Source organism: Camelus dromedarius, chromosome 24 (assembly GCF_036321535.1).
Source record: "Camelus dromedarius isolate mCamDro1 chromosome 24, mCamDro1.pat, whole genome shotgun sequence".
NCBI lineage: Eukaryota > Metazoa > Chordata > Mammalia > Artiodactyla > Camelidae > Camelus > Camelus dromedarius.
In genome coordinates this window covers 18,466,364-18,492,152 of record NC_087459.1, presented here as the reverse complement: position 1 = coordinate 18,492,152, position 25,789 = coordinate 18,466,364, and the positions used below count along the sequence as shown (strand labels likewise).

Here is a 25,789-nt window from a genome sequence, read left to right as displayed (position 1 = left end):
AGCTCTCTGTTCCTTTCCATAAAAACCCAGTAACAGATTGCAGAACGCCACCTTCCTGAGCACCGATTCATAGCAGAAGGAAGGCTATCATCTGGTACAAATTTTGGTACCATGACATATTGGGGAAATCCATTCTGCAACTGACCGCTTCCTTTGGGAAGGGAGGGGGAGGCACTAAAATAAATCTTTCCACTTTATATCTTAATCATCGGAAGAAAAACTCTTGAGTCTTTTAGGATTCAGCACAACTATTGCATACCTACACAGATCTTGTGTCATATGCTGGTCTGGGGAACCTCTCTCTTTCTCTCTCTCCTCTCAACAAACATTTCAGTGTCATAATTAGGAGGTATCATATGGCCACACATTTACTGATGTGTGGTGGATGGTTCTTTTGAGTCTTATTTAAATTTTCTCCCAAACCTTGATGTATTTTGGGCCTGAGCTTCTGGATGTGTTCTAAGCTAATTTGCATGTGTGATCTCAGAGGAATGATTTAGAGTATAGGAGAAGGACCAGCCTGAGGTTTGCTTCTCAGGTACCCCTCCCTGGACCTTTCCCGGCTCTGACACAGCCACCGAGGGCCCAGGGGAGACGTCAGGACATCAACACAACATGGACACGCCTTCGGGTCGGGGCAGCCCACCTCGGGGGCGATGTAGTCTGGAGTGCCGCAGAAGGTCTTGGTCGTCACGCCGTCCCAGATGTTCTCCTTACACATGCCGAAGTCAGCGATCTTGATGTGTCCCTCGGAGTCCAGCATCACGTTGTCAAGTTTCAGGTCACTGCACCGGCAGAAGGATTTACGCGTTTCATTAAGCGCTATTTATTTCAAGTCAACCAGCAGCCACTCGTTATGTGCAAAACACTGTACCAGGAGTTTTGGGGGCACAGAAGTGAGTACAGTCCAGACCTTGCCTTCCAGTAGGTTGCAGTCTGGCAGGACATGCAAGGGTCCACAAGTTTCTGTGCTTTTTTTTTTTTTCCTACAGGGCCAACTGTGCCAAGTGTCTCAGGAGGACACAGTGGGACAGCAGCTCTGAGAAGAGATACCCACAGACAGCTAAATAAAGGGCAGAGCACCCTGTATCCAGGAGCATCTCCAGAGTTGACTTTGGCACTTCAGGACCCCTGACATTTCACAGGAAGATCTTTTTTTACACAAAATTATTATTTTGAAGAACACGGAGGAAAAAACTGATTGAGAGCATCTTACCCAACACCCAGTGCTCCAAGCTCTCCTAAGTCAGTTCCTACAACATGACCCATGAATTTCCCCTGATTCTTTTAATCAAAAAATATTTGTTGTGTGCCTACTATGGGACAGGCGCTATGCTTAGAGCGAGGTTTATACTATGAGCAAGATAGACAAGCATCTGGCTCCCGTTCAGATTAAATTCTAGTAGACGGAAAAAGACAATTAACAAGGATTCAAATCTAGAAGCATGTTATTATAGCTTCTGATGGGTGGTACGAAGAAAATAAAAAGAATGATGAGACAGTCACTGGGGGAGGTTACTATAAAGAGTGTCAGGCAGGTGTCACCTCCACGGAGTGATGTCCTAAACGACACGTACTACACTCCCATTCTTTAATTTCATCTGTGTTGATGAGGAGAGCTTGATGTTTTGGGGGAACCCCTGCACATTCCCAGCATACTGGATGACTCCAATATCATCACACTCGCCTCCTTCCTAAACACTGACTCCAATGTTATCACTTGGTGTTTCAGCATCAGTGAGTAGGCACGATCTATGGGCCAGACCTCCTCAGTCCCATTAGAAGTCCAGCTTCCTCAGAGGTAAGGGAGTCTACTGTTCAATTCAGATCTCCCCCTTAAATCATCTCCACCGGGTGATGGACGTCTGTGGTTTCTGCCTATTCCAGAATCAAGAGCATCCTAATATTCCTTTGAAAAACCACCTTCCCCGATCTTCAAGCCTTATAAGGTTGGGGGTGCTGATTCGAACTCCTGGTTCCAGGAGTGATCACGTGGGCCGGTCCTGGCCAGTGGAAATATCCCATCCTGCTGGTCACAGTGATTGGTTCAGGAATGGCCACATGACCCAAGATGAGCTAATCGAAGCCACTGAACATCAGCATCAGACCTGGCATTTTCATTGGTACCATCAGGAAAGAGAGGAGCTCTTTTTACATTGGGACTGCTCAAGTGTTAGAAAGTAAGTCTGGAAGTGCCGGGGTCAGCAGATGGAGAGAAGAAAGCTAGAGGGGGAGATAATAAAGTAAATGCTCATAACATCATTTGAGCCCCTGGATACATCCAGGTCTGAGGCCTGCCTCCTGGACTTCTCTGTTATGCCAGCCAGAAAATGCCTCTTTTAACATGAATTAGTTTGAACTGAGTTGCCGTCATCATTTTCAACTAAAAGAATACAACCTGAAAATATATCCTGGCATCTCCTATCTGTGTCTCTGAGGTCGCTCGCATCCTACTGTTTACCAACAGCAACATTGCAGGATCTCTGGTGCTGTCCATGGTGCTACCCACAGCCAGCCTCCATGCTTATCTATAAGCCACAGTGGTCTCTGAAGGCCAGCTTGGAACTTAGAAAAACTGGTCTTTGCAGCAACTTGCTTCACCTAAACATAACAGACCTATGTGTGATTTGATGAATGGAGACCCATGACATTCCCCTCAGCTTGACCACATGTCCTGAAATAGGCAGCCAGGGTAACCACAGCAGTAATGACATCTTCATCCATTATAGAAAAGGAGCTTCAGGTGCTAAGAGCCACCAGGTCACGGGACTGGAGGACGCCCCAATCATATTCACTGTCACAGAACAGTGTTTTCATAGTCCACTCCATTATTTTGTTGGACGTAATAAATCCTCTTTTCTGCTTCAAAAGGGGGCCTGGGCAGATGTTTTCACGTCCACAGCTCCATCAAGGGCAAAATCAACACACAATCCAGAGATGGCGAACTACAAGTCAGACACTAAGCTGGGAAGGATCTTTTGTCCTCCACCCAACCCAGCATCTCCAGCCATGGTCCTCAGAGAAGGCAAGTCTAACATGGTTCCTCCTCTTCTTGACTTAAGAACTGTCCAAATAACTAGAGATCTAAATGAAGGAGGGAGAGGGCATTTATCACATTTAAAAAGACTTTACCACCATGAAGGCAATCTCTATGAAATTATAAACCATACATCTTCTGTCATGTACATTTTTGTTTACAGTTTTCATTTGATTATCAATTGCAAATACCGTCTCAACCAAAGTTCCTGACTGTGAGCAACAAAAACCCATTCTGACTATTCCAACCGAAAAGGGAATTCATTAAAGGGAATTGGGGAGCTCACGGAATTTCCAAAAAGGCTGGAGAACGAGATTTGGGGGCTACAGAGCCAGGAATAATGCCTAACTGCAACTCAGAGATGCCCCAGCAAAGATGCCACGGACATCACTACTGGGCACAGACTCTGTCCCTTGTTACATGAAACTCTAATGCAGGGCTCTGGATGTTGCTCCTAAGAACCATGTCCCCTCACGCCTCTGGAAAGTAGATATCGCTGATGACTAGGGCCCCTCTAGAAGCTACAGTCTCTGCTTTCTGGGTCACTAACTTCTGATTCAAGGTCTTCGGTGAGTGCGACGAGCATCAGAGCCTGAGTTGTGCGTCTGCTCTTCCTCCGGGGAGGCTGTGAATGTATCTGGCGTGTTTAATCTTTTAGGAAGATGTGCACTCTGTTCCTACATACAGATGAAAGGGGCTCAGATGCTGAGTAGCTTAAAAGAGAGAAAAACATCCTCCTAAAAATATAAATAATGGAGGAAGAAAGGGAGAGTATGTAGTTAGGATAAAAAGCTTTGCCTTTAGACATGATCTTAGTACCTAGAATGCTAATCTTTGGATTTTACGACCTGGACCAATGGCTCCCAGATCCCAATCCAGGTACCTGCTCGACTGGAAACCCTGCCTCAAATCCCAACCCTGTTGGCAAGAACTCTAATCATTTCCTCTCCTGGGTCCTCCCCTGTGACTGGATTTTCTTCCAATAAACTTGCAGTCCCCTGTTTCACCTTCTCAGCAATGCCTGCGTGCCTGATTCTGTTCTGGTGGAGGCCATCCTGTATAGGAATTAGGTCCTAATGTGAGCAGAGAAGGTGCAAACCATGTACAGTGAACAATGACCCGTGATCCCTGGTTCTTCAGTGAAGCACCAGCTGAAGTCACTGGCTTGAGTCTAGGGGTCATGTCATACGGAAGACGTGTACCTTTCAACACCAGAATTACATTCAGGTCCATCCTCAGGTTCACTGAGGGCGAGCAAGGGCAGAATGACCACACTACTCGCCGTTTAAATTCTTCTTCTTCTTCTCTCTGTTTCTGTTTCTTCACCGAGATCACCGTTGTGCCAGGTAAAAGCCACCTCTCTCCCTGACCTTCATTCCTCCATTATGAAAAGCACACAGGGAGAGTGGGGACTCAATTGCCACTTCAAAGAGTGAAAAAAAAGCCGCAGGATTCTGCAGGCTGCTGGCAAGGCCCCCATCTCCATCCCTCCATCCCACCAGCGCCCACAGCCTCACTTCCACTTTCTGCCTGAGATCACCAGGGATAATCTCTTTACTCCTTTCAGTCCCATATCCTTCAGTTGCTTTAAGAAGACCAGGGCTCTGAGGGTCTTTGCTAATCCATCAGACCCCAATCTTATGCTCTCTACAGAATGACAGGCAACCCACCACCACTCACACCCTTCAATTTGACTCTCCTCATAGTCCTCCTCATCGCTCCCCAGACGATACTGTTACGATTTACAGCTCTGTCTCTCACCACTAGGATATGAGTTCTACAAAGGCAGCATTTTGTCTGTTTCCTTCTTGCTGTGTCCCCATCACCTGGACTGGAGCCCAGCACGTGCTAAGCTTTTGCTAAGTGTTTGTCAAATGAGTGAATGAAATGGACTTTCATGGCTTTGAGGACCTGTTCAATAGGCCCTCGCCCATGCCAGGTGCCCTTTGGAAGCCCCCTGCCCCAGTCCAGCCCCTCTGGCCTAACAAGCCAGCCCAAGCCTGCTCTGTAGTGCCATCTGCATCCATGTGGTGTGAGGAGAATCGCACACCCGGGACTCACTGACAAATAGCAGCCTCAGGCTCAAGAGTCTGCCTTGCATGAGATAGCAAATGGGATGACTCATCCGGCTATGATCGTACACTTGCTCCTCCAAAAACGGGCAAATGCCAAGTCCTGAACTTAATCCTGTCTTTCAGGGCAAGCTACTCAGAGATCCATTTCTCGACTGTAGTTACATAGCAAAAAAAAAAAAAAAAAAAAAAAAAAAAAAGAGAAAGAGAAAGAAATTTGTTTCATAATTTGATCCAGCACATTCTGCCAGCCAAGATTCTTTGCTTGCTCCCCAGATGTGGGGTCTACCGGCCAGAAGTGTTGGGTCCCCAGTGGCGAGCCTCCTCCTTTTAGAACAAAACGGTCTCACGTTTGAGGCTCTCCGAACCATCACTGGAGGAAGAGTCCACATCAAGATCTTCTTCTATCGTCAATACAGAGCTGCCCAAACTTTGCCAGGGCAGTGGGCGATGCTGCCTGGCAGAACACATGCCCAAGTTAGTACTGGAGGATTCCTCCCCCACCATGGATTCTAATTTTAAAAGCAGTTAAAGAAAGAGGCAGGGAAGGGAGGAGCTGAGGGAGCGGAGGAGATGGGAAGTACAGCAGGGCTCACTTACCGGTAAATGATGCCCTTGCTCTGTAAGAAGAACAGACCGATGGCAATTTCCGCAGCGTAAAATCTGAAATTAAAAAAAAAAAAAAAAAGCAATGGAGAAATTCAAGGACACCATATGCTTTACAACTCTCAGAATTCAATACAATATTGAACTGGGTGTAGGGCATTAATGTCCCACCATGGATGGTCAGCCACACATCTCATAAAAGGAAGCAGGAGAGTTTGGGTGGATGAACAGAGTTTAGAGAGCTGTGAGGCTGCTTTAAGGACAAAATGGGGGTGGGCAAACACTGCTTGGTGGGGTGGACACCATGGGATATGATGGGCTGGCTGGAGAATGATCGTTTCAGACTATAGCAAGTTAAAATATCTTAACAATAATAGCTCGCTAACATCTGTTGAAGGCTTACCATCGACCTTGCATCACTTTTGGTTATTATCTGACTAAATCGTAATACGAATCCTATGAGGCAGGTGCTACTATGACCTCCCTGTTCCGCCAATGAGGAAACTGAAGCTTAAGGACATGGAATAACTTGGCCAAGCTATATAGCAAATGACTGGCACAGCCAGGCTTGGAAACAGCATCTGGCTAAAGTGTAAGCTCTTCACGAAGGCCTGGAAGGAAAAAGACTGGCAGAGAATCAGAAAGCCCGGTTATACCGCAAAGGCTGGGCAGAGCTTTGGGGGAACCTTGTCAAGTGTTCTGACAATGTGTCAGGGCTCAATTAGATGTTAGAAGAAAAAGAAGAGCCAACCCATGAGAGGTGTGTCAAGACACAACCATGGCAGGATCTGGAAGCATGAGAAAGCAAACCCTACCAGAATTAGCGCTCACGACCTCGCCAGCGGGGCTGGGAGAGGGCGAGGCTGGGAGAGATCGAGGCTGGGAGAGGGCGGGGCTGGTGAGGGCGAGGCTGGTGAGGGCCGGGCTGGGAGAGGGCGGGGCTGGGGGAGGGCGGGGCTGAACTGGACAGGAGCCAGCAAGCCTCTGGAGTGACAGGATGGGGCCCTGGATGAGCCCCGGGGGCTTTCTAGAGGGACCAGAAGAGCTTGGCAAACTCCCTAGGAGACGTTAGCGTGGCTGATCCTGTGACTTGCCACGTTCCTGTTCACCAACAGCAGGAAGAAACGGGGTGAGATTTGCGTTTTCTAAAAAGACTGTCTCCAACCACATGCAAGAGCAACTTGGAGAGACTCTGACAGCACAGGTCAGCGTCACACCTGCAGCTGCCACTCGCCTTCCCTATAAAATCTCAGGACCTGGGTCCAGCTGTTGCTATCAACTTCCACGTAGATGGGTGAGTTGGATCAACTTTTTGGTTCAGAACTGCCACGCTTTTTTTCTGCAGGTTGCCTGCTGGGGTTTTAATGACGGTGCCTGACACTAAAAGATATCAGCTTGTTGCTGGAGCCGAGCTCTAGAGTAAGTAAAGCTGTCTTCACTTGTGATTGTGGGTCTGCAGAGCTAGGGGAGAAACACCGCCATGGGAAGAGAAAACAGGCTCCTCTAAGTGGAAACAGTGATTTGTTTTGGCTAATGTTCATACCTGGCACATAAGTGACCGATAAAAGACTCTTGTATGTAAAAAAGAAAATTAAAAAAATAACAGTCATAAAAAGAAGAGACCGGCTGCCTTGTGGATGGACAGGGACAGAAAGGACTCAGCAGGGAAAACAGTTTCCAAAAACCCAGGGTCAGCCTCCCCATCCACGGAGCCACAGAGCAGAGCCGAAATGCAACTGGATCCTTCATCTCCCTGGAAAGAGGGCAGCTAGGAGGGAGAGTGGTGTCTGACAGAAAACATGAGCAGAGAAGATGTGGGTCAGAATTCGGGATCCGCCTCACACTATCTCTCTGACCTTGAGCAAGTTTCTAAAAACTCTCTGGGCCTGCCACATAGTACGCTCTCAATAAAACCCTGGCAAATGAATAAACAAAACCTGCAATGACATGCCTCGAGGAAGCTCTAGGGCCTTTCCTTATAAGCCAGGGGCAAAAATTAAAGCTTCAATTTCTTAGCTGATGTCAAGAGAGAAAGAAGTGTCCCATCGCAGCAGAACACCCCTTGCCCCTGGCCACGCATTTCTCCCGAAGAAGTGCAAGGTGTTCAAAATCCCTCTTCTGTTAAAATCCCAAAGGAACTAACAACCCACCCATTTATCCCAGGGGAAAAGCAGAGCGCAAGGTCTCACTCACACGGCGTGAGGTTCCTTGAACCGGCCTACTTGCTGGATGTGGTACATGAGGTCGCCACCGTTCACGTACTCCATCACAAAGTACAGGCGGTCCTGGGAGGAGAGAGCACAGAGCAAAGTCAGCCTCGATGGTTTCTTGGGTTCTAAATGGAGAGTGCGGACCAGCTGGGATTTAGGATCAAAACCACCAGGACTCCGTGACAGGCCCCTGTCTGCTGGCCCCAGTGTTTCCCCAAGTGGGGTATCTGTGCCCCGGGAAGTGAGCACATGCAATCTTTTTAAAAAGTTAATAATGCTAAAATAAATAAATAAATAAATTTTTTTTAAAAAGTTAATAATGCTAAATTTATATTCGTTTGTACTGGAAAATATAATTAGTACATTCATCGTGTGACTTAATGGCTATTATTGTTTAAGATACAGCTAATTTTAACAAAGAGCAGAGACTATTAAGTGAATCCCATTACAGGTAACAGCCGGCCTCCACGATGCCCTGCACCTCCCTGTGACTGTCACTGCCCAGCGTTCACATCCTCGTGCAGTCCCTTCCCACTCCGAACTGGACTCGTGTGTAACCAACAGGATATTGTAAACACGACAGTGGGCGGCTTCCAGGACTGGTCCTGTTGTGAAATATATTTTGGTTGTATTTATACGTTGGGGTGGCGGGTCGCCATATAAAAGGAGGTTTGCTGTCAAAAATCATGAAGCTGCTGTGCGGGGTTTTAAGCCCAGGAGTGGGGACAGCGGAGAAGTCAAGTCTGGGGCAAAGGTTCCCTATGAAATCAATATAGGATTTGAAGTCTTCTTCCACTGCTTAGTAACTGGGTAACAGTGGTTACTTAACTTCTCAAAGCTCCAACTTTCTCTTCACCTGTAAACTGGACATGATTCACCCACCCCACAGAGTAAGTACTAAGATGACATATGTAAGGTGTTCTAACACGGTGATGCCCATACGACAAATGTTTCATCCATCATTTAAAAAAAAAAATCTTCCTGGGGAGGCTATACTCAGTGGTAGAGTGCCTGCTTAGCATGTATGAGATCCTAGGTTCAATTCCCAGTGTCTCCATTACAATAAATATATAAACTTAATCATTTCCCCCCCCAACCGAAAAAAAAACAAGTAAAATTTAAAAAATCTTCCTTACAGTGCATACAACTTTTTCTTAGATGGTACAGTCATATGTGCGTTTGTCAAATGTGGACTGAGTGTGTCATCATTACAATAACCACCATGAAGCAAAGCTACCATCATGTGAGCACTTACTATGTGACTAAGCTGAGTGCTTTATATATATTTATCTCATCTGTCTCTCTAAACAACCCAACATGACGAGCATTACCACTTCCCCTGGCAGGATTTGAACCCGGGCAGGTCGGTTTCAGAGTCTACACTCATCACCTCTTCAGGATTCAGCTTCCCGTGTGCAGTTCTGACCCTAGCTGTGATATGGATGATATGGATGTGCGGGTGTGTCCTCCCCTCCGGGAGCTTCCAGTCCAGGGGGAAAGAGCAGGGAAGTGGAAAACCATCCACACATCAAGAAGAGTTGGCAGGTCATAGGGGAGGAGCACGGGTTAATCAACCATTTTTGAAATGTCAGAGGACTTTCTCAGACAGACACTACTTCACCCTGTCAGCATCTCTAATGAGAGGCAGAGAGGGAGGCAGAATGATCACTTCTGTTCTCAGCGTCCAAAGCATATGAGATTTGCAAAAAGGTCACTTAGAAGTTAGTGGCAGAGCAGAGACAGTCAGCCAGAACTGCCGACACCCAGCCCCTGGTTCTTTGGGTTTTTTTTTTTTTTTTTTGATATAAAACAAGCCTAAAAATAGCATCTGTCTTTGCTGCACGTTGAAGAGAACCAAAACACTTGCTTTAAAAATTATTTTTAAAACTAGCAGATGGCATCGGCCACAGAGAGAGAGAAGAAAGTAAGGGAGAGATTTCAGTTGCTTGCTTTCTGCTTGGAAGAACTCAACTTGCCCCCCCAAACTCATTAGTCAGAATCTCAACATCGGGGAGAGAACTCCACGGTGGGTAATGCCACGTTCTGTGGTCTGTTTCTACCACTAACTGCGTGCGGAGAAACCCTGAGCTCTGTGGTCTCTGAACTGTGCTTACTGTGGCTTCGGCACACCAGCACTTCAGCTCTTAAACATTAAAGCTGGCATTCTGCTGTCCATTTCATTCTTCCGGACAAACACTTAATGATGCCCACTCTAAGCCAGGCTGTTCTACTGCTAGAGATGCCGCTGTGAATAAGCCATGGTGCCCGATGTTAAGGATTCCCCAGACGAGTGAGACCAGATAAACCTCCAAATGGCAGTGTTTCCCAAAATGGGGTGGGAGGTAATTTTAGGTGGGCTATGGTTGCATATGTTTTTACCCTTACAGTTCTGTGTTTGTTTTAATGCATATTGTAAAAAATATAACTAGCACTTGAAGCCCCTGATTTTACGGCTATTACTGCTGGCGAGGAAGCATAGACGGCAGGGAGTTACAAAAGAGGAGATGGGAGGAAGGCACGGTGGCCCAGATGATGGTCAGCAGATTTGGTCTAGATCTGGCCATCAACCCAAAGTTCGGTCTTCTCACTTCCTGGCTTCAAGATCTTTACCACACTTGTCTAACTCATCTACTAAACTTTACTGATTTAAAAATATCGTATTAACTCTCCTTTTTTTTTTTAACTTAAATACAGTTATTTCAACATTTTCAAACTTCATACCAAAGTCATACATGGAGATTCGTTGTCTCTGCAAAAAATATAAGGCTTATCTGAAGTCTATTAACTCTGCTTTGACCAGTCCGGTTTGGGTGCATCAATCCCTTAAGTGACTTATTCTGAAAACAAATGCAATTAATTTGTCCCTGTACTACCAAGTTCATCTCCCACTCCAAAGCAGGGAACATGAGAAGTTGGGAAACACTGCCAATGGCAACCCAGAGCCAGTCTTGAGCAGAGAAGTCAATTTTAGAACTTTTACTGAGCATTTATTTTTGCAAGTCATGGTATTAGGTGTTAAAGGGACACAAAGGATAAGAAGCTACAGACCTTGACCTCAGAGAATTCAGAATCTTGGTTAAAACAAACAGACAATGAACTCAAATCAGAGAAATTGCACGGGAGGCACAGAGAGAGAGCCTGGGGGACTGCAGCTCACGAAATGGCCCTCCCCGCTGCCTCCAATTCTGACATAATTATTCCCCTCCCCTACGGTGCCCTGAAACTGGACTTTGCTCCCCACTCTTCCTATTAAATTATTCTAAGGCTTCAAAAGATCCTTCTGACAGTCAGACGCATTGGGTTTTAAGTAGGACCTATTTGCTGGCCTCTCTTACTTGGACATCAAAGCAGAGATGGAGTACCGACTGCAAGTCCAGCTTGGTTCTCTTTTCCAAAGAGGACTTGTCACGGCTCAAAACATCAGCTCTCATCTCTCAGGGCTGATGAATCTTGACTTCAATTTCTCTCCTCTCCCTTTCTCCTGAGCTCCAGTCAGCTCCAGCTGGCTACAGGACGTTTCTACGTGGGTGTTCCACTGTCAACTCCAATTAAACACTCCGAGAGGCAAGCTCACCATCTTTCTCTTCAAACTCGCCAGTCTGCTCAACTTTCAAAGTGTGTCTTCCAAACTGTTAGCGTGTGTGCTGCTATTCTTCATCACACACCGCCCCTGTCCCCTCGGCATGAAACGACTTCCGTTTGTTTTAAATTTCCTTTCTCCGTTACCTCGCATATTCAATCAGTAAATAAATACAATTAAATATCTGTCTGTCCAAAGTGTCTCCCATCATGAAGTCTGGGGAATAGGTGATATGAAAACAAATGCATAAAGGAATAAATAATATAATATCAGGCAATGATAAATGCTATAGAAGCATTGCAGGGTAATGGGTTAGAAGATCATAGGGCAAGAGGAGTCTATATTAAATAGATAGAAAGATCTTCAAGAAGATCACATATCAGCAGAGAGCTGAATTAGGTGAGCTAAGAAAAAATTAAAAGCTCTGAGAGAAGGAGTGTGGTAGCCAGCATCCAATGTGACCTTTGCCTCTTGGTATTCATGCCCTTGCATAATCCTCCCTCACACTGTACCAGGATTGGTCTTTGTGATCGGTAAAATACAGAGGAAGTGATGGTGTGCAAATTCTGAGACTGGGATATAAAAGACAGTGCCACTTCCAACTTGATTTCCTGAAATATTTTCTAGGGAAACCAGATGCTATATCACAAGGACGCTCAAGTCACACTATGGAGGGGGCTACATAGTGACGAACTAAGTAAGGTCTCCTGCCAACAGCCGGTACCACCTTGCCAGCCACATGAAGAAGCTGTCTTGGGCATGGACCCGCCTGCCCCTAGTCAAGCTTCAGATGATGACAGCCCCAGCTGACATCTTATGGCAACCTCATGAGAAACTGTGATCCAGAACACCCGGCTAGACCCCTCTTGAAATTCTGATCCACCGAAACTGTGGGCCAATAAATGCTTAATATTTAAAAAAAAAAATCTGTCACTGCAGCATGCCAAATGGTTGAACAGAATTTCTCAAATTTGAGTGTGAGTACAAGGAGAGTCTGGTTTAAAACAATGACAAGATGGGGTGTGCAGAATTCACCTGGGGGGCCCTGGACAGCGCAGGGAGTTCAGAGACAGCATTATTGTTCCTCCAAGACAGCTGAAAGAAAGATGTGACATGATGCCCACGTGACTGCCAAGGGGACACCTGCCACTTTTAATAAGATACCATGGACAGAGAAAATCAACAAAGTGGGCAACTCTAAGAGCATGGATCCTGCTCTAGAGTGAGCTGCAGTAAGCGTTTATCTATTTAATGATCTTTAGTGATTTTCCAAGCTGGTCGGTGAATTAATCCTGCCTGTGAACAGATCCATCTGTTTCTCTCGAGAAGCTGTGCTGTTAAGAGCCCTTGCCGTGGCATGAGCTAGCCCTGGGTTCAAGTCCCACTCAGACTGCTTACTCAGTCTGAGACTTTGCATCAGTACTGAAACATCCCCTGCCTTCCGAGAGGGGTAATAATAGCTCCTGCTCCGTAAGGGTTTGCAAAGATGTCACAGTGATGCACACGGAGCTCATGCAAACTCCCAGAGCCACTCACGTGAGTGTGCGCGACCAAGTTCCAGGACAGGCATCACACACAACTCCTCTTTCTGTATTCTTCAGCCTAAGAATCACCACCAGATTCAGGCAACTCCATGATCCTCTCACTTTTTTAAAGCTTCCTACGCCTTGCCCTTCCACACAGACAGCAAAGTTCTCAAGGGCTAGCACCATTTCTCTTCTTCCTTGGAATTATGATTACTGAATGAGTATGCAAAGGCCATCATCAAGAAGGCAGAGGGAAGCAGGCTATGTTTATTGCCACCCGCCCCAGCTCTATACGCCTGGGTGGCATTCCCGGGTCCTTTCCCACAACTCAAGATTCTTGGATGCCTTTAGTTGCCTAAGACCCAGACACCCATCAAGCTCTCTCCAGCTTCCTCTCCTTGGAGGCACTGAATACCATGTTTATACAGGCTATGTCCTGCTCCAGCTGCTCCAGCTGGTCTTCTTGGACTCAAGATGACATCTCCCACCTGAAAAGAGCACCAATTATTCCTTCCCTGTAGATACAACACCTTCTTAAAGGTTCCTAGAATTAGTAGCCAGTTACCAGCTCACTGGGCTGGGAATAAAACATCTGACCTCTGCTGAACCAATCAGATTCTGTTTCCTGAGTATGAATTGGAAATCGGGGAATTTGATGGACAGGCACATGTTAGTAAGGGGCTCAGGAAGCCACGTTACCACAGCAGGGAAGAACAAAGTAAGGAGAAAGAAACAGAGATCTAGTCTAGAAAGTTTTGAAGTTACAGATTCTAATTCCTCACGAGGCTTAGGTACATCTTTGCCTTTGGGTTGTTTCCTTCCTATATATATATATATTTTTTTTAACATCAGCTAGTTTGGAGGAGGGGGTATTCTGTCTCTTGCAACTCAACCATGGCTGACTGAGACCACCAACAAGAGCTTCTTACAGCGACACCCTTACCATAAACCGTATCCTTGGATACTGCTGTCAACCCAGGGTTGACCCTGTTACCAGGACCCTCCGGGCACTCTCAGTGCTCAACAGGCACGCCATCAGGGGCCAGCTCTACAAGTGGAAGCATCCTCATCTCCCTCCCTGTTCCCTCCTGCATTCTGGGAGTCGATGCCCCTCCCAGCATGCCTTGCAGCGGAGTTCTCGCTGGGCCACGGCAACAAAATTTGGGGAGGAAGTAACTTGTATCCTTCAATGACTCATAAAATCTAATTCTATTTAAAAAAAAAAAGAAGTGCATATGTTCAATTGAAAAGAAAACATTTAAAATAGATGTTTTGCTAAGGAGACTTAACTGCCTGTGCCCACTGGCAGTGGGGAAACTGCATGCATGTGCAGGGCTGACAACTGTCCCCGGGAAAAATGGCAAAAGGACTGGAGGAAACATAGTCCTTTTGTGCCTATGCGGCCAGGTGCCCCTGCAGCCCAGCTTGAATAATGCAGGTAGCCTCCATTTATTGTTTATTCTGCACTTTTAATCCTCACTTATTATGCCACTTGAAAGACGAAGTAACCAATATTCAGATATTAAGTGACTTCCTGGAGGTCACACAGCCAGTAATCACAGACCCGGATTTATTTGACTGAGAAGCTCATGTTTATCCCTTTGTGCTTCTAGAACAATTTGCCTAAACCCCATTCTCCTAAGACCAGTTCATCTAAAGAGCAATTCTGTAAAAATTCAACCCCCTTCTGATGGCTCTTGCATCCGTGTATTTGAGTAGCAACTTTTGCCATCTTGCGGCATTCAGCGCTTTCAAAGTGTTTTATTATAGACACTTCGGAATTAATAGAAATTCAAAACAAAGACAATTACCCACAGGCCCCTCCCTAAATCAAATCAGTCTGTGTCTCTGATTCTTTTCCATGTGCAAATTCAATTTTAACATATTCAGAATCCTCTCTTAAATGGAATTTAATATCTTACATTTTCTGTTAACATTGTGCCAGGCATATTTTCCAAGGATTTAAAAAATCCAGTTGTCTAAGAATATTTCTGATGTAACTTCGCTTTTCCCAGCAAGGTTTTAGAAATTGAATTTGCATCATTTTAAGAATGACAAAAACTGTTCTGTAGATTGGTGGGGTGTCCTTTCCCCTTTTTATCTATTCTGACCACCTTCAAGATTTTTTTTTTATTTTACAAAGGATCTTTTATCTTCCAAATTTCAAGTCTCCAGCAAGAAAAACATATCAAATTTGCAGCATGTTATAGAGATTTGTCATTTTTTTTTTAAAGGGAGCTGATTCACAAAGGAATTCTGGGTCATGAAACGCAAAATGACACTCCACTCAGGCGACACTGGCCTCCTTGCTGCTCCTCAAACACGCGGAGCATGTCCCTGCCTGGGGCATTTACACTCACTCTTCCTGCTGCCTAGAACACTTTGCCCCTGGGTATCCACGTGCCTCGCTCCCTCCTTTGCTCTGGTCTTTGCTCAAATGTCATCCTCATCAGAAGGACCATCCTCGATCATCCAATCAAAAATAGCACCTCTCTGTCTTCATCCGTCCATCTCTCTCCCCTTTACTTTTGGTCATTACTGCTTATTATCTGTCTCTCTTCTCTGCGAATGTAAATTTCCCAAGGACCAGGGCACTTTCTCTCTTTTGTTCATGTACCCTCACAGTGATGCAGCTGGGTCCTGACACATTTATGTCAACAAATAAACATCTGTTGACAGAATCAATAAGCAGTAATACCGTCTGCAGACTGGCAGGAACGATCTGACTTTTAGGGATGCTGGCTTGAGGGGTACTGCCTACTCTTGCCCAGCTGCCCCCACCTCTGGAGCATCCATCAGGGGGTCAGAGCATATGCAGCTCTACAAGGTAAGCGTCAAAACAGGGACGACCACTTGCATGGGCCTTCCTCCCAAAGGGGTGTGGCCCTCTTGCTCATGTGAACCAGGCTCACAGTGGATTGTTTCATCTATATGCAGGGCTCCCTAAGTTTGAAAATCACTCCCACCATAAAATCTTTCCAATCATCACAATATCCTTGTGGGGAAAGTCAGTGATTCTTTCATAGTAGAAAGAACACCGGGGAGGGGGCGTGAGGAAACCTGTCACCTACCGACTGCGTGACCTGAGCCATTTCCAGTTCCTGAGGGTCGGTTTCCTTTGCGTGGAGCTGTGGACAGTAACACGCGCTTATGGTGTTCTTGTGGAAATTAGATGTGATCACGAAAGTGAGGATAATGTAGAAACCAGAAAAAAGAACCTGGAGGTAAGGCAGAGGGCAGAACAGCAAGGCTTTGGGGTTCAGGGTTCTAGAATCTTGCAGGAAAAATCCCAGCGCCGCCCCTACCTACCATGTGGCATCACTCAAGTAATTTAACTTCTCTGAGTATCAGCGTGCTTGTCTATAAATTGGGGGTAGTAACAGGACCCACCCAGTCGAAATGACAGGAGGCTGAAATGAGAGGTTACCTGTGGGGCACGGAGCACGGGGCCTGACACACACTCAGGTGCCCACGGACGCCAGCTGGCGTCTTTTGTTGTTTTCATCATCCCTGTTAAGGCCATTTTGTTCACAGCTGAACAGAATGCACTAACAGAAGCGTGGGCTCTGGGTTCAGTGGGCCTGTGATCCTATGCTGTGTCTTGGGAAAATTACCCAATGCCCCAGCTCCTCAATCTTTTCACCTGCACAGTGGGATGACGGATCATCCCTTCCACTGCAAGATTTTTTTTGTGAGACTGGAATGAAAACAGAGTTTTCGAAGACCCCCACGACGGGAGATGCTCAGATGGAAAGTCGGATCCACTACAGGGCTGGGAGAGCCGAGGGATGAAGCCCCACGTGCTTTCTGGAGCAGGGAAAGGATGCGGTCAGGTCCGCTGGAGCCTGGAGGCAGGCTGGCCGCTGGCGGTTCCACCCCACAGGGGTCAGGTAACCCACACTCAGAAGACCTCAGAGTGTAGGTGTTAAGGGTAAAGCCCCTTAGAGCCAGGCTGCCTGCCTTCCAATCCGGGCCCTGAAATATGCTAGCTGTATGGCCTCAGTGCCCTTGTCTGCAAAGTGGGGATGATGTTAGGACCCATCCAAGGGCTGTCATGTATGTGGCTTAAGATTGTCGGTTTTGTGCCTCACATATAGGCGGCATTAGGAGATCTTTGAAATAAATTTAATTTATATAAAACTAATATATATATAAAAATATATAAAAAAAGCCAAGCAGAAAAAAAATTTTAATTGGCACCTTTCACTCAATGAGCATCTGCTGCTGAGTACACATGAGATGGGTGGGGTCCCTGGTGGGGCCCCTCCCCTCCCCTGCTCAGCTCCCCAGGGCCTCGTGCTTGGCATCTCCCCACCCCGAGTGAAACCCTGAATATTTAAAGTTACACATCCCCCACCCCAAACAATATAGCCCCTCGAGACAGTGTAACTATTTCATCTGATCCTCACCAACTAGAAAGCAATCTGTTCCACCCCTGGCCTGGCTGAGTTGGAGACTGCGGGTCAATTTTCATCCCCACCCAAGATGCAAACCCACGGAATGACATTCTACGCTCCCTCGGCCCTTAATCTCTCTTCCCCTGGCAGGTGACAACTCCTGGAGGGGACCGAGGATGCTGCACCACTTCCATGGACACCCAGGCCCTCCTCTCCAATTCCAGAGAGCATGCTGAGATGCAAGAGAGTGAGGTGGCTCAGAATTCAAAGAACAGCCTCAAATCCACTCCACTCAGCTATGTTTAAAACGGTAAATCGCAAATGAAGATACTGTACTTGCATGAATATCAGCCACAATTGACCAGTTTCCCTCCGTCTCAACACATCCAACTGAAATTGAAAACTGCTGTTCCGAGTTAGCGCAGTCTCTTCCTTGAGAACATGCTCTCCTTCTCAGTCTACTCACCATGGAGACTGTCCTTCATCTGATGATTGATGTCCGTGAGTCAATTTGGGAACCACCAATGGAGAAAAGGGCAGATGTGGGAATGAGAGCGTCCAGAGGCCTGAAAGTCTAGTCTAATCCTGTCTCTGTCACTACTGGCTTCATGTTTAGGCCTGATCTCCCCAAGGGAAAGCTAGAGATTGTGCTAGTAAGATATACCCCTTTCCCGATCTTTGCCGAGCCCCGTCTGATGTGAATTATTGCTCACTTAGTATTTTTCTTTACATTGATTCTATTCTTTTACTCAAAAATTTTATTTTAAAAGCAAACTTTGGAGCATAATAATGAATCAATTCATGGAGACTGTTAAATAACTGAAAAGAATCAAGCATCTATCCTGCCTTTCTTGAATAAATTGTACAACCAGGGGACCAGGCAATAGATGAAGGAAGCCTCTCTTTGTAACAGCATCCCAAGCAATGAATGAAAAGAAATGACCGAATTAGGGTATCACCATCTCACAATCCTTAATAAATTCATGGACCTAGGCCCGGAGCATCACTAGTTGCCAATATCACAAAAAGAGACAATCGGACAATACGTGCCTTTGGATGAAAAAACACACAGCCACCCATGGTCCTGCTAAAGGGCTCAAACCTGAGTCTGACCAAGCCTCTAGATCTAGCTACCTGATTTGCAGAAAACACAGAAGACAGAGGAAATGCTGGAGAGGCTCCCAAACTGCGCAATCAGCAAAATCCAGACTGTGAAAACGTTGTTGTGCCTAACGGTCCAGGATCTTTAGCAGATTAAAAAAAAAAAAAAAAAAAAAAAGGCTGGAAGGAATGGAGAGGGAAATTAAAAGACACATCAAATTTCTAAAACCAGGAAGCAGTAAACTATCTTATCAAGAGATGATAAACCTTAAGTGATAAAGCTATAGAGACATGCAAGGAAGTCAAGCTACCATTTGGGGGGAGCTTGAAATTAGGACGTAGAGAAGCTTCTAGAGCGGCTGCCAAAATTCCTTCTTGACCTGAGAGATGTTATAAGGAACTTATCCTTGTAATAACTCATAATTAAAACACCTATTATGTATGCTTTTCTGCATTTGTTTTATAATATTTCAAAATTAAAAAATAGAACCTATACAGTGCTGTCACAAAGGGAAGAAATCTGTAAAAAAAATTACTAAAATAAAAGCAAAACAATGACCTAGAAACTGCTGCTTGCCAAAGCTCGTAATCTGAAGCTTAATCCTCCCTCTTCCTTAAAAAAGACAAGTGTTAGAAAGATGCCAAGGGGCAACCTAGCACCAAATGAAAAGACTCTCCTGGAGGTACTCAAAAGAACATAAAGTGAACTGAAAAGAATGTCATGTAAAATACACGCAGCACCCAGAATCGCCCTTCAAACTACCTGGGACCATCCTGCACGGTGGTGCAGGCTGTACACGCTGGCGAATATGATTCCAGCTCTTACTCTGCCTGCAATGGAGCTCACGGTCCCTTGTCACCACCAGATCCCAACAAGGGACTGGTGGGCCAAGGCCCCTGCAGGGAATGCTGTACCCATTTGCCTAGAATGTTCCCTGCCTCCATGGTCTGTGGTAGGGAGACCGTCAGGGGTTTGGGGAACTAGCCCCAGCAAAAAGTCACCCCTCCACCAAAAACACGATGTCCCGATGGCGATCAGGCGACAATCTGCAAACCTGCTCACCGCTGTCAGCTCTGTGGTCACAGCTTCTACTGCGTTGGTTTGTAATTATCCCTGTGTCTGTTTCCTTTGCTCTAAGACCATAACCTTTTCAGAAATAGGACTTAGCGCACCCCGCTCTATTCCTCAGCACTTGGTCAAGGCCAAGGCCGATGCTGAACGTTTGCGAAGTGGATGACCAACACTGATGAACGTTTATCAGGTACCAAGCACCGTGTTAAATGCTTCTCATGTGTTATCTCATTTCCTCCTCACGGCAACCCTGGACGTCGCTACTATTATCGCATCCATTTTACAGATGAGGAGACTGAGGCCCGGAGAGGTGTTCCCAAGGCCACTCAGCCAGAAAATGACAAAGCCAGGATCTGAACCCAGGTCTCTCTGACCCCAATGTACATCAGGAGACTACCTAGAACAGGGAAGGAGCCGGGTTCCAGCTCTGCACCCTTCCAGTTCTATGCCTGGTGTGTGGTCTGCACTGAGAAAACCCACCCCCAACCCAGTTCTTGGTCTTTCAAGGCTGGGGGGTACTCAATCTAACTTAGCAGAGCACAGGATGTGACGTCCAGGAAGAGAGGAAGTCCGAAGCTTTAAAGCACATGCAATGTGCAATAGCGTCCCATTTCACGTGGGGGAGTTGGGCTATAAAATCAAGATGTAAGGTGAGAACTGGAAAGAGTCAAAAAAAAATCTCAAAGCTCCCTTAAAGCATCTTCAAGACACTAAGCCTTTGGCCCTTGGAAGCTCCCAAAGCAAGAATTAACTTTGTATCTCTTTGCATTTGGAATCTGCCCTGCCACCCTTCACGCCTTAGGTACAGAGACCAAGGTCTAGTCTGAACAGGGAAAAGGTTACTTGAAGGGACATCGCTTACTCTCACAGATAAGAGTTAGAATCACAGTCAACAGCAGATGGTACACAAATGCCCTCCTCTCTTCTTAGGAGCCTGGCTCTGAGCTCTCTAGCCCCTGCCCGGGCTGTGCCCCCTGCCCCGGGGTTCTCTGAGGGCTGTGTTCCCAGGCAACCCCTCCTCCAAGGTCCACGTAACCTGCAGCATGAACTCATGCATTTATCCAAAGGGTCTGGAGGGCCGACCGCAACCCTCCTGGGGGCCCCATGAAGACCTTTGTACTCATTCCCAGCTCTAAGTCCTGCTGGTCCATCTCATACTGTGAGACTGAAAGTCCTGAGCTCCTGTCCTCAAGTCACCTCTTGCTGCCAGAGGGAGGCCCCGCTCTGTTGGTTATAAAACCAATTGCCTGAGTTCCTTTATCTTTGTTGAAACAGCATCTGCCTCCGGGGAGCGCACTTCTCAGCGTCAACCTCGGAAATTCTCCGCAGCGGTCCCCGGGCCCAGCAGCTTCCTGGCTCTAGGATGGCAAGGGCCCAGGGGTCTCTTTGGGGTGGCCGCTGCTGGGACAGCTGTGGCCAAAGCCTGGCGAGCCCCAGAGGTGGAGTGTCCCGGGCCCCTGGACAGGTTACCATGGTCTGGAAGCAGGAGTGGAGCTGCGTCAGGAACGGCGGCTTCCCAGCCAGGGCCAGCACCCGCTTCTCCACCATCGTGCACTCCACGTCGTCGTCCTGGATGACCACGTCCTTCTTCAGGATCTTCACGGCGTACAGCTCATCGGTGCCCTTCCGCTCTGAGAGCATGACCTGGGGAAAGAAAAGGCAGGTCAGCGCCGTCGAAGGGGCCAGGGGAAGGCAGCTGATGTGCATTCAAATCTGCCCCAAGCTGTGTCCACACGCCCTGTGTGGATGCCGATCCGATACATGACATTTCCCACAGACTTCACACCCAATAAAGAGAGGATGGCTCCCAAACAGAAACAGACACACAGACAGAAAACAAACTTATGGTTACCTGGGGTGGTAGAAGAGGGTGGGAAGGGATAAATTAGGAGTTTGGGATTAGCAGATACACACTACTATATGGAAAATAGATAAATAGCAAGGGCCTGCTGTAGAGCACAGGGAACTACCTTCAGTATCCTGTAATAACCTATAATGGAAAAGAACCTGAAAAGAATCTTGTAAAAACCAATAACGGGAAAGAACGAATCGAATCACTTAGCTGTACACCTGAAACTAACACAGCATCATAAATCAACTACACTTTCAGTTTAAAAAATATCACTAAAAAAACTCAAATTAAATAAAAATTCATCAGAGGAGGGTTCCAAGAGCCACGAGCAGGTACTGGGGTACCTCTTTGGGATACGCATCAATGCCCAACCAAACGTGACTAGAATATAAACCCCACGAGGGCAAGTGTCTTTAAGGATCTTGGCCTGTTTTGCTCACTGGTGTAGCCCAAGAACCTGGAATAGGGCCTGGCACACAGGAGATGGTCAGTAAGTATTTGGGGACGGAAAGCACGAGTGAATTCCTGATAAGACTGCATTTGGGGCAATTGTTCCTTTATTTTTCAGTTATTTAATCTTCATGAAGAGCCTGTTAAGCCCTGGGGAAACGGCAAGAGATGAGCAGGCACGTTCTCTGACCCTGCCTTCCAGGGAGGAAGGAAGATTTTGGACATTAATTACCGGGATGATTAATGTAATATTTTAACATCCTCTCCTGTTGTGCTGGGGCTCCCTTCCATGCAGCTGTGGTCGCAATCAGAGCATGTTAATCAGTGTGGCTCGTGACACATCATTATTTTTACTGGCTGTCACTATGCCAGAGGGAACAGTGACCAGCAGGTACTGTTCTCCAGAAGCCTCTTAGGGAGCACGGGGCAGGACCACATGGTACGAGACCTAACCTGGTCTGGGGGCTTCCTAGAAGGCTTCCTGGAGGAAGAAGCAATCAGACCGAAGTAAGTATTGACTGTATGCACTGTGTCAGCTATTTTGCAGGCAATAATATCAATCACCATGACAATTTGAGCACTTATCCATGCACCAGACAATGAGTGGTTTTCACTTATTATTTCTCATTTACTTAGGGTCTTCCCTAGGGAGTAGGTACCATTGAGAACCCCATTTCAAGGGAGAAGGGGCAATACAGAGGTGGGGGATTAAGAAGTACAATTATGTATAAAATGAGCTACACAGATATATTGTACAATATTGTACAATATATTGTACCCTTATAATTTATAGAATATTGTATCAATTGTGTATCAATTTCAAGTAAATAAATAAATAAAAGTTTTTAAATAAATTAATTAGTTTTTTTTTTCTTTTTAAAGCCCAATTCCATAGGAGACGAGGGCTCGGGGAAGGTAAGCTGCCTGTCACACCACAAATTCAGTTAGGAACAGAGCCAGGATTTGAACTCAGGTTTACCTGACTTCAAGGTCTCTCTGCCTTTAAACACTCCACTTGCCGAGAGCTCCAGAAGAATCCTCAAGCAGTTGAGGTGGTTGGGGAAATGAACTGCTCACACCTGACTCAGCTAGAGGACCAAGGAAGGTGACAGAAGCCTGGGGCCAGAGGGAGCAACACACAGAGGAAGCCTTGGGCAGGCGGGCAGCTGGACACATCCTACCCTAACGGAACAGCCCTGACTGGACACCTGCTTGGACGCTCTGGCTGAGCTCGCCGGCCCACACAGAGGCATGTCTCCTCCCTCCTCATCCTTCCTCTCATCAGGGGTGGCCATGGGCAACGCAGACCCATGAATTTGGAGCCCTTAGGAAGAAAGCTCCTGACGCACAGCAAGAGGACCTTCCCAACCTCTTCCTCCCCAAGCCTCACCACAGAAATAAGAGCTACCAAGCTGAGCAGGTCCTGCCGGCCGGGCATTTACTTGATCCTCATGGCAGAGCCCATGCTCGCGTGGCAGGGTGATGTGCGTCTTGGGTTTATTTCCCATCTCCCTCTGCTCTATCACTGGTACCCAGAGCTGTTTCTCCTTCGTTAGCCTTCCCCCAAGGCAGAAGCAATGACTCCACTAAGACAGAGTAGAATGGAGATAGGGATTTTCTGCTCTCAGATTCCCAAGAAGGCCGTGGCTGGGGCAAGTGCAGGGAGAAGGCAGGGAGGTGACTTGGCCAGAGGCAAAAGGGTGGCGGGACTGGAGGTGGGTGAAAGCAGACCTTCAACTGAGAGGACCCCAGGGGACACAGGAGGGGCTCAGTGCTGAGCTGGCTTCCAGTATGGACAGCCCCACTGCCCCATCAGCACTGGTCAAGGTACCAACTAACAATCCTGAATACCTGTAAACACCCCACCCCACCACCACCCGAGAATCCAGATGAGGGGCCCTGCATACCCTGAATGTCAATGCATCGTGATAAGACATCTCAGTCCCTGTCCTGAAGGAGAAACAGGACAGATGGCTGGGAATTTCCCCATGCACCAAAGGCAGGACTGGACATTCCACATCTGTTCCGGTTACCCCCATTCTACAGATAAACAAACTGAGGCTGAGAGATTCACCTGCTCGAGCTAACGATTGTTCTGAAAATGCAGATCTGCCCATGCTACTCAAATACTTCAGGTCCCCTAGTGGCTCCAGAAACCAAACAATTCCATGACCACAACCTGTTCTTTCTTTTCCTTTGGCTGTTCTATTCCTGCTGCCTGCAGTGTCCTTCCACATTCTCTCACTGATCAGAGAATCAGAGATTCAGCTCAGAAGTTACCTTCTTCTATATCTCTCAATTATCCACTTAAACCAAACGGCTCACTCCTCCTTCTGGCCCCTGGGACTGCTTTGTATCTATGTCAGATACTCTAGGGCAGACATTCCCAAACTTCGATCAATCACGCACAGGGCTTTTTCACATTTTTTTCCTACCACCTAAAGTGGTATTTACTTCGTATTTTTGAAGTCGAGTCACATCTTTACTTAACTAAATTTATCTGAAAAGGAAACTATATCACCACCATTACTGGCAAGCCAGTATCACGAGCCATAAATGGGAGATGAGCATAAAAATAAATAAAAGCAATGCAGTGCGAGGAAATCCTAGCCAGAGACTGCTGACTGCTGAAGGTTCCAACCCAGGCCCTGTGTTTTTTCCTTGTTTAAGGAAAAAAGTGATATTTGCAAATGTTAGCTATTAATGGCATACTGTCATCAAATGAGACTTTCTGGTTCAAGTAATTAGAAAGACTAAGAGGAAACAGAGAATAACCCTATCATGCTGTGATTTAATTTTATTTCATATTGCATCTTTGTGCCCCCTAAAAAAAACCTCAACTACTAAATTAAAATCATCTTGTAAATCATCAATACTACACACTTCGCACATTATAGAAAACACTGTTGCCTTTGTAGCAATAGTTATTTTTCAGTCAATCAACAGGGATGTGTGAAGGTTCTCAGTGCCTAGCGCTATCCTAAGCCCCAGGGGGAGAGGGGAGATAAGCCAGCACCAGAGGGCACCCCTTACCTTCTGCGAGTGGTATACAAAGGAGCAAACTTTGGAAAATTCCTCTGTATCGGCTGGAGGAAAACAGAACTGATACACACGAAGCGTTAGTAACAATTTAGAGATAGAAGTGAATCAAGCTCTAGAGCAGGGACCAGCAAACTTTTTCTGTAAAGGGCCAAATGGTAAATATCATAGACTTTGTGGGACAGTTTCTGTATCCACTACTCAACCCCACCACTGTAGCGGGAAAGCAGCCCACACGCAAGTGTTCCAATAAATCTTTATTTATAAAAATAGGCGGTGGGACCAGTACAAGTAGTTTGCTGACCCCTGTTCTAGAACACGGTCAGGGAAAAAAATGACAGTGACTATATTATCAAAAGTGGCCGCAGTTTAACGGGAAACGGACCCTGGCATACTTTTCATTTCTTCCAGCTCCATTATTACAAAGAACCTTCTGATTGGGCAGGGGACCCACCTGGCCACAGCTGATTGGACCAGAGGTACATAACTGGCCTAGGTTGAGCCAATCAGATTCTCTTGTTTAAGAATGTGTGATTAGCATACTCCAAGCAGGCAGTCTAGGGCCTGAGTAGAGAAACACACAGACCTGCCTAGGGTGGTCCTTTCACATGCAGGCAAAAAAAATGAACCAGATGTGTGGGAAAAGCAAGAAGATCAGGGAATGAGCAAAGGCCTTGCTTTCTAGTTCCTGGTTCCAATCCTTCACGGGGCTTGGCTGTTTCCATAGAAACCTCCACATGCCCCCAATAAAGTTATTATTTTTATTTATATTAGCTTGAATGGATTTCTGTTTCTTAAAGATCCTGTAAGGCCAAATTATTGCTTGAGGAACTCAAATTCTTAATAA

General features: G+C 46.5%; 1 protein-coding gene and 1 non-coding gene across 3 annotated transcripts in view; one reads left to right on the top strand and one right to left on the bottom strand.

Moving 5' to 3' along the window:
- The window catches only part of PRKCB (protein kinase C beta), a 297,608-nt gene that overhangs the window by 33,466 nt on the left and 238,353 nt on the right, over positions 1 to 25,789 (bottom strand). For both annotated transcript variants that reach the window (XM_031433035.2, XM_031433036.2), the window contains exons 10-13: positions 21,072 to 21,245; positions 7,909 to 8,000; positions 5,710 to 5,772; positions 647 to 785 (exon numbers count right to left, since the gene is read on the bottom strand). In XM_031433035.2, coding sequence (XP_031288895.1) covers positions 647 to 785; positions 5,710 to 5,772; positions 7,909 to 8,000; positions 21,072 to 21,245 — 468 coding nt within the window. The remainder of the gene's footprint in view (positions 1 to 646; positions 786 to 5,709; positions 5,773 to 7,908; positions 8,001 to 21,071; positions 21,246 to 25,789) is intronic.
- On the top strand, positions 6,852 to 6,962 carry LOC116147280 (small nucleolar RNA SNORA44). Its single transcript, XR_004130813.1, has one exon. It is a non-coding gene; the product is annotated as a small nucleolar RNA SNORA44 (small nucleolar RNA).